This window comes from Protomyctophum bolini (assembly GCF_963924005.1).
Source record: "Protomyctophum bolini genome assembly, chromosome: 4".
NCBI lineage: Eukaryota > Metazoa > Chordata > Actinopteri > Myctophiformes > Myctophidae > Protomyctophum > Protomyctophum bolini.
This window is the reverse complement of record NC_137865.1, coordinates 2,901,217-2,910,766: the sequence shown is the minus strand read 5'-3', so window position 1 is coordinate 2,910,766 and position 9,550 is coordinate 2,901,217. Positions and strand designations below refer to the sequence as shown.

The following is a 9,550-nucleotide window of genomic DNA, read 5'->3' as shown; positions in this document are numbered from 1 at the left end:
TGGAGGAGTTAGGAGAAAATAAAAGCCCTTAACTAACATTTGACTGTTTTTGGAGCCTTGGCCGTTCGGGGCAACTTCACAGCACCCTTTTCTTCTTCGAGGGTAGAAAGGCCTATAGGACTAGACCCATTTCTTTGTCAGGTGAATAGTGAAAATAGCCAGGAGTCCCTGTGTAAGCTTGTAGATCTGCTATTTTACAAAATATGCCAGACTGAATGTGACTAAAGGAATTTTGATAGGGTTAATGGGGGGTGTGGGAGAGAGAGAGAGACCCCAAAGACAAGTGATCAATAATTAACCCATTCTGACCTGAGAGCAGATTCTAAAAATGATTTTTCAAATAGCTAAAGCATAACATGATGCTAACACCAAAATGGGTTCCCGTTCAGAATGGGTTAAAGTGCTCGTTGTGATTGCTTCTAGATCAGAATATCGCAGAATCAGTTAATTAATGCTAGAAACAGAGTAGCCTACTATTGAACAGTAGTCTGCTTCTGCATCATGTATAGGCACTAGGCAGGGCTATAGGCCTGTACAAGTGACCCAAAGACATCCTCTAGTCACAGGTATTGCTGCAGGTTATACTAAAATATGTATGCACCGCCCTCTGCTGGCGCGTGGCTTAAATGAATAAGTTAATATGTTGGCCATCAAACCCCCTGTCTCCCACCACTTAGTGGTTTTCAAAACAATGAAAAAACAATGACAGAGATATGCAGCATACATGGTTTTATTTTAAAATTGTATTTTTATTTATCCGTTATGATTATAATAAATACTGAGGACAACGATGCAGAAATGAAAAAGGAATTCCAAAAACTTCACAGTTGAAACCTAAGATGATTAATGTCATGTCTCAGCAATTAATGCAAAAAAGGAGGCAAAACAGGTGTTGTTCACTTCTTTCTATAAGCTGAGTAAGTGTTCATTGAGTGCAACAATAACAATCATTTACTCTTAATCAATATGACAAATTAACCTTTACGGATTAATTTGGATCCATTTTTCACTCTGAGTTACATTCACTGAATAATTGATTTGGGTTGCGTTTCATTACAATTCAGAGCGTACATCTAAAGCAAGTGGCCAGAGAAGTAGCTTTCAGCTGTCAAGCCATTGGCACTGTGGTTAGCGAGCAGATAGACCTTGTCTCCTTCACTGAGCTGGAGGAGAGTGCCCCCACTGGCAGAAACGAAGCCAGTCCCTGCTGCTGTGGTGAAGGAGTGCACCACCACATTTCTGTTAAGCATAAGGTCCACGTTTCCAGAGTTCTCTGAGATGGTACAATGGAAATCAAATTCATCTACACCTGGAATCACACAGGTGAACTGCCCTGTATGGGTGTCGTAGACACTCTGGGCATTGTAGATGACTTGTTTGAAGGGGATAGGCACGCCTGCTGTGGGGAAGTCATTGCCCAGTCGTAGAGAAAAAGCAACTAATTCAGATCAGGCCCTGTTGCGCCAGGTGGTCCTCTGGGTCCTGCGGTGACAAAAGGAATAGTTATTTAATTAATATTCACACCAACATAAAGTCACTATTTATGGCATTTTTTAGATATTGCAGGTATAAAGTTGTATCAAAGCCTATTGTGCAAAACTATAAAAATGATTACCGGGCAGCCCCCTGGTGGCAGCGGTATGGTTAGTGGGTATAGCTTGTGGTCCAGCCGGTCCAACCAGTGTATCCTCAGGAAAGCCATTAGGACCTTGATTTACAGAAAACAAGAATATAAATCAGAATCTCTGCAAAAAACAAGCATTAAGCTTAAGACGAATACGGTAGGTCAGAAATGCATTGGCCTACCTTCTTGCCATGGACTCAGGTCGAAGGCAGGGATGTCTGTACAGTTGGTGTAACCTGACCCTCTGGGACTGTACAGGAAGGGTTTGTTTGGGACCTCAGTGATGCCAGTGTTGTCACAGATGATGCGAGCAAGAGATGTATTACGCAGGGAATCTCTCTGGTTTTGAGTGAAAACTCCTGGGTTCTCCCACCACAGTCTGAAATTGACATGTCATGAAGTTGTGTTTTTAGAACCCCTATGAATGTACAGTATATGGCCGCAGAGTCATGTCTGCAAACCTGTGTTTCATGCCCGTTAATGTAATTTCAAACAGTCCTCTTACCTGTCTCCCTCACGAATCCTCTGGAACTGTGTAGCGATGAGGCAGGCAAACAGGGGCCCCGTTCGGCCACCGCGGACAAAGGGCTCAGAGACTCCACCCATCCACACGTCAATGTTGTCAGGAGTGCCATATAAGTCCAGAAGGGCATGGGCCAACCTGCCGTTTCTCAATACTCTGCCCAGCTGTTTCCTATTTCGGGGCTGTGGTAGTCCACAAAACCCACGCCATTTGTTGTAGCCTACATATAGAGAGACAGTGGGTCATTTTTTAACATACTTTAGTCACTAGTGTCATGAATTTGACCCGATGAAGAGCCTTGGCTCGAAATGTTGACGTTGATTAAATTAGATTGGAGCAGCTGTATGTGCAGGTTTATTATTTTTCTTCATTATATGTCATACTTAGAAAAAATAAATGGTTCAGATATGCTGGCTAGCTATTATATCATTTGGAAGGTACTGAAACAGAAGCCCATACCCGGAATTCCATGATCTCTGCCTCTCTGTAGGTTGAGAGCGCCCAGGTCAAGAGCCAAGTGAGAGGAGAATTCAAAGAGACGTTCCCTCAACTCATCAACCATCATGTGGTCCTGCGTGTTCAGTTTGGCCTTCCGACCCGCCAGTCCCCTCAGAATTGGGTCCAAACCACCTTTAGAGCACCAAAAATGTCATCACAATTTGTTTAATTAAATAACTTGATAGTGCACCTAAAGTTATATGAAGATAGTATTTCAATGATGTTATTCATACCTTCAAAGACAGCTCTCCATGGTGTGAAAAATGCTCTGTGGAGCAGTGGGCTGGGGAAATCGGGATGCTCCTCGTATGTCTCATTGAGACGGAATACGAAGGGCTGAATCATCAAGTGGGCGAATCGGTAGGCAGCCGTCGAAAATACGTTTGCGATGCTCGGGTCCACACTTTCATTATAGCCAGGGTAGTTAGAGAGCTGCCTGCTGACGAAGTCCGGGCCAACAATGTGTAACAAGTAGTCCCTAAAGGTGACGACCTGGTTGAAGAGAGTTTCAAATATTGAATTACCACTTCATCCATAAAGGGGTGATTGTTTAGGTTCATGCCATTGTTTGCTTCCTTACCTGCATGTATCCTCCCATAATCTTACGGGCTTCCTGGTAAAGTCTTTCTCCACTCCACTTGGGATTGAGGATGGCCAGGGCACGCGCAAGACGGTTGTGTTCACGCAACATCAGCGTGTGCATGGTAGTTAGTCCGATGTTTTCATTGGAACGCTCATCACCTAGGAGACAGCAAGACGAGAGCAGGTTATACTCTAAACACAAGTGGCTGTGACACCTGACTTAGGAGAGCCGGGTCAGTTGGTGCGGTAGGACGGTTTCACCTCGGACTGGATACCATGCAACACCTTTTCGTCGCGTATTTCCGGCGACGTCATTCGATTCCACAGCGCCCGAAAGCCTCGCAGACAAAAACAAATCCATTTCCGCCAAAGATTGACCGAGCTACAGACCCTTTTGTGTTTTTGCACGATTTAAGTAGCGGAGACTGGGGGAGAGACACGTCGGTTGACGTGCATTTTACTAATTCCCTCCCTGCACAGAGACTAATTAATTTCAAGTAACCAAACTTTTGTGTGAACAAGATACACTTGTCCTCTCCCATTACTCGGAGTGTTTTTAATTTTGGTGAAACGAGTCGGACGCAATCGGCAAGCAAAGTGATCTCGCGCTCACTTCCGCATCTTTCGTCCTGTGTCCTCCTGAGCGCGAGATCACTTTGCCGATTGCGTCCGACTCGTTTCACCAACATTTAAAAACACTCGGGTAATGGGAGAGGACAAGTGTATCTTGTTCACAAAAAAGTTTGGTTACTTGAAATTAATTAATCTCTGCAGGGAGGGATTAGTAAAATCAACCGACCCTGCTCTCCCCTACAGTACGTGGAACAACAAATTAAATGCAGTTTGATCAGTGTTTGTTTTGTGGTAGTTAGACATGGAGTGCATGTGTGCGTTGCAGGCATGGTTCTTGCAGGTGACTACAACATGAATTTCTGGGTGGGGTCGAGGGGGCAAGGACGTGGGGAGATAATGTTTGGGTTTATTGGCATACAATTTTATCTGAAAACTGTAATGAGGTTTTTGTGACAGACTGAAAATACAAAACAAGAAAGTGGAAGAAGAGAATAAAATCCTCCCCATGTCATATACAGAGTAAAAATTACTTTTTTGTGTCTGTCGTCACTCACCAGCAACGAAACAGGGCACCTCCTCGGCATCGCTATCATTGGTGATCCTCCGTCGTGTGGCACACATGTTGGCAGACATTTTACTGAAAGGCAAGAACTCTCGGCCGTTGTCATCAAACTGGGTGTTGACCCTCATCAGGCCCTTGTCAGTCGTGAGATTGCGGAGGCTTTGAGCTTTGACATCATCTGCCCCATAAACCTGGCCCACGTCAATGAAAGCTGTGAGAGAGTTCATCTGCTCACGCACAGTGCTTCCACCAAAGAAGTGCCCTGTGTTTCCAGAGCCACAGGCTGCAGATGAACGGAAGAAGGGGATGCAGTCTTTTGAGTTTTTGCCAAAGCGGGGATCTGTTTCGGGGATCTGCAGGATGACACATAACACGTATAGGACTCAGAGTCTTGTACTATAATGTGCATTTATAAAGTGTGTGTGTGTGTGTGTCTGTGCTGCAAAATGGACCCAGAAGTGAAATTCATATTCACACAGTGCAGTCACCACTGTGATGCTATATGATACTGACCAAGATGGGGAAACAAGGCTCTGTGCGATCACAGGTCTGGTGACAGTCGATGCCGTCATTGAATGAACGAATGACAGGAGAGTGAGGGGTGAAGCTCAGGTCATGGTCAGTCCACTGGCCAAAGACGGTCACCAGGTGGGTGTAGACAGTGTCACTCTCCGCGTCCTCATTGGCTGTGCGCAGTATACTGTTGGACACTTCCCTCACCTGAGCAGAGGCAAGAACGTTAGCGACGTGATAAATACACAGTCAAATCCAACTCCAAAGAGTATACAAGTGGTGTTCCATGTTAAATTAACATTAAGGATTTCACTGCATTTGACAACCATAAACTCATAGAGAAACACATTATACATACCCTACATTACTTCTGTGGAGGTAATTAATACAAATGTGTATTTGTCTTGTTATACTGTATGTTCTTTTTTATATCTGATTGATTTATGAAAGGGTCCCTTCAATATAGACCACGTCTGTATTATTATTATTTTTTTCCCATTTCCTGTACATTTGTTCTTTAACTTAAGCTAGGAGAGACATGGAGACTCCCGTTACTTAACAAACATAACAAATGAGTACTATTCAGAATATAGAGCAATTTAACACATTTTAACTCACTTATACCCTGCTTTTAATATTAAACTAGAGGAAACTAAACTAAATAAATGTACAGTGTTGTATTATACCAAGGGGAGAAGGCGCCTATTAATTTTCTGTGCAGGGTCCCAGCCTATTGGCAGAGAGGTGCCATCCTGGTACTCAGCAGGTAGCCAGCGGGTCAAGGGTATATTGGACGAGCCCTGGCGGGGGTTATTCCTTTTAAAGGAGAAACGAGACATTATAGTCACTTTATGTGTATACAATACATTCTTGAAAATCTTGACATAACAGCAAAGGTAATTTGTTGAAATTGTTGTCAGTGATAGTGTTACACCGGGGCTCCACCGGGCGTGTCAGCGTCGGGTCTCTGTCACAGTCACAGAAATGTTCCCTTTTTAATCAATAAAGGGTGGCTCCACTGCACGCGTTGCGTCGTGTCTCCGTCACCATTAAAATTGCCCCGGTTCGTTTTTTTGACGCACGAGACGGAGAAGCAACGCGCCCGGTGGAGCCCTGGCGCTACAGATTGTATTGCTGCTTATCACTCACCTGTTGTTGCAGACACTGGTGTAAGTTCGAAAGGTGTTCAGATTTGGAGTGGTTTGGCAAGAAGGGGGGCGAGCTCTGGCTGAGCAGCCCGTTAGGTCAGCAATGAACATCAGGTCCTCCTCAGAGATCAGATCTAAAAGCAAGAGGCGCAACAACTCGTCATAATATACAGTATTTACCAATTCCCCAGTAATGAGAAATACAAACTGCATATAGCAGAACCAAACCTGTGGCATTGATGGAGCGCTTTTGAACGTGGTGAGATGTCAGAGACCTCTTCTGGATCAGTCTGATGCTGGCGTCCATATAGTCAGCGGAACGCACCGCCGTGCGGGTAACTCCGATGGGCTGCTTCAGCAGTCGTAGGATGTCCGAGGGGTTAGCTGCGTTCCTCCTGACGCGGGCGACCGTCCTGCGTTGGATTGGGGGTGGCGTGAGAGAAGAGACGTCAGTATACACAGAACATCTGAGCCTGGGTCGTCATGGTGGATGCTTTGAAGCAATTCTTTCACAGTATTGAAAAGTTGGTATATATACACTCACTCTCTCCTGGAGTATTCGTAGTCATTATCCACTTTGAACTTGGCATCTTTCACGGCATTTCCGATGAAAGTCCTACTCAAGCTTGGTTCTGAGAGATACAAAAAAAAGTATTTCAGTTATCCATTTTTATGTTGTCAGTTGTGCAGCATAATACATTTTTAATTGTTTTCATTTATGATTGTTGTCGATTGTTGTTCATTATTGTATTGATGTTCAAAAATGTGTGTTATTACTTTTAATTATCTCTTGTGTACCATGTTTGTAAGTGCTGTTATTAAAAATCTCTTACTATAAAAATACTAAAATAGCTCAAATACAAAAAAATCATAGTCATACAAATCAAAAATTGGTTAATAATTGATTTGATGCAAGGTTAAAACTGTAAAATTATTATTAGTATAAGTATTTGTATTGAAGTTTGCACAGTCAAGGACAGACAACAGAGACAGAACAGATACAGAACAAAACAACAGCACCAGAACTAAACATTCATGTATAGAGTTAGCCGCAATTTGCAACTCTAGATTTTTTTTACAATGGGCTGAATCTAGAGTTGCAATACCCTCCCTCCACTTCCTATTCATCTTTTTTGGTTTGTGATCTGCTTGTCTTAAATGACGTTAAACTCACCAACATTGCAGCTTCAGTCCAAGCTTGTATTATCCTCTTTCAATCTGCCGAGCTTGTTTTTCATAAAAATCACCCGTAGAGATGTTATGAGCTACTTTCTGTCCAAAATATTCCAAGAGTAACAATATCGAGCCGCCATTTTGATTTTTGCAACGTGCCGTAAAACAAGACGTGAGGGGGAGTGCTTGTTTAATAGCGTCCCTCCCTCCCTAGGGCATCGGCCTCTTCTTTGGGTGTCTTACCTGCGCAGGTAAGATTCTATTAAACAAGCGCTCCCCCTCACGTCTTGTTTTACGGCACGTTGCAAAAATCAAAATGGCGGCTCGATATTGTCACTCTTGGAATATTTTGGACAGAAAGTAGCTCATAACATCTCTACGGGGGATTTTTATGAAAAACAAGCTCGGCAGATTGAAAGAGGATAATTCAAGCTTGGACTGCAGATGCAAGTTTAACGTCATTTAAGACAAGCAGATCACAAAACAAAAAAGATGAATAGGAAGTGGATGGAGGGTATTGCAACTCTAGATTCAGCCCATTGTAAAAAAAATCTAGAGTTGCAAATTGCGGCTAGTATAGAGTATAAAACACTTGCATGCAGTTTAGTGTGATATTGCACTGCTAAGGTTATACAATACATCTCTCTTATAGGTGGAACATTATTAAGTCTTATGCCCCGGAGAAGAGCATCAGAAAAACAGTACTACTCTAGATAAAGACATATATTTCCTTAAGACAAAAAAAATATGAAACAAAGGATTTGTTTCCTAAAACTCCTCTATATAAATTAAAATATACCAACAGATGGCACTCACCAGCATTCACCTGGCTCAGCATAACCAGACCAGCAGCCAGCAAGAACAGAAATCCAGTCATCACTGCAAAAATGAGGATTCTGTCACATTAATATACAGACTGCCTGGACTACTATCAAATTAACTCAAGATAAGTGAATATGAAAATAAACCAGAACAGTAAAATACTGAGCCCGAGGGGTCCCTTTTTATACTTTCAGTTAAATTATCTCTCATTAATTTAAAAATAAATAACCAACAAACACTCTTCTTCAGCAGAACAAATCACATGATAGAAAGAAAAGTCAAAGAAAATATTGGGTCAAATTGAGCCCATTTCTTCTGTACCTGCACCAACGTCCTGCCCAGCTGTTCCTTCAAGAGAGACCAAAATGAAACACACACTATGTAACCTGTGTTTATTGCAACCTCAGTGTGTATGGCCTCTCCAGAGCTGGCACTTTAAGAAGGGGGGGAAGGTGCCAAGTACTGTTGAGGAGAGGGGTGTTCCCCCTTATGCTTTGAGTAATTGTCATGGAGTTTTCGTTCTGATTTATACTTGTTTAATTGTAACACATTATTGAGAAGGTTTAGGTTACTGTTGTTTATTCAAGGGGTTGTTGATGGAAGTATTTAGATTAGTGAAGTGGGTGGGAGAAGAAATGAGCTAATTGAGTCTGTGCCCAGTGGTCGGATCCACTCCTATATAAAGGAGGCTGCAGGGACAGGCTAGTGAGTTAGATGTGGGCCGTGACACAGGTAACATCCCTGAGGGAGAGCTATACAGGCCCTTGTGTGAACAAGGTACAGCCTGAAGAGAGCTCGTATCCATTTGGGGTTTGTTCGTAGTGTTTGCTCAAGTGTTCATTTCATTTCTCAGTATTATTATTATTATTGTTATTTTCCTGGTTTCACACTGTTTCATCTGTTCTGGAGGTTTTAGTGGAGGAGTTAGGGAAAATAAAATCTCTTAACTAACATTTCTGACTGTTTTTGGAGCCCTTGGCCGTTCGGGGCAACTTCACAGTACCCTTTTCTTCTTCGAGGTAGAAAGGCCTATAGGACTAGACCTATTTCTTTGTCAGGTGAATAGTGAAAATAGCCAGGAGTCCCTGTGTAAGCTTGTAGATCTGCTGTTTTCCAAAATATGCCAGACTGAATGTGACTAAAGGAATGTTGATAGGGTTAATGGGGGGTGTTGGAGAGAGAGAGAGAGAGACCCCAAAGAAAAGTGATCAATAATTAACCCATTCTGACCTGAGATCAGATTCATACGAGGTTTCCACTGGACACACACTGGTCTGATTAACCCATTCTGACCTGAGATCAGATTCTAAAAATGTCTCCCACCACTTAATGGTTTTCAAAACAATGACTGATATGCAGCATACATGGTTTTATTTTAAATTGTATTTTTATTTATCTGTTATGATTATAATGCAATAGTTTATGGTCATTCATTCAAGTTTCGGAAATACATTCAATAGTCTAGTTGAGATCACATAGTGGTAATATGTTACATCCATTGTAAGCTGTGGAAATATCCTATAATAAAATAA

General features: G+C 42.5%; 1 protein-coding gene across 1 annotated transcript; it reads right to left on the bottom strand.

Moving 5' to 3' along the window:
- Positions 1-1,073: 1,073 nt before the first annotated feature.
- Positions 1,074-8,378, bottom strand: LOC308313811 (eosinophil peroxidase-like; the record flags this gene model as incomplete). Its single annotated transcript, XM_080761139.1, has 15 exons — positions 8,340-8,378; positions 8,013-8,075; positions 6,568-6,655; positions 6,252-6,436; positions 6,025-6,157; positions 5,562-5,691; positions 4,876-5,082; positions 4,355-4,715; positions 3,226-3,386; positions 2,879-3,137; positions 2,607-2,777; positions 2,130-2,367; positions 1,807-2,003; positions 1,616-1,708; positions 1,074-1,309 (listed from the first exon to the last, which is right to left on the bottom strand). The coding sequence occupies exons 2-15, from the start codon at positions 8,071-8,073 to the stop codon at positions 1,074-1,076; spliced, it is 2,520 nt and encodes an 839-aa protein (XP_080617265.1). The 5' UTR covers positions 8,074-8,075; positions 8,340-8,378.
- Between the last annotated feature and the right edge of the window lie 1,172 nt (positions 8,379-9,550).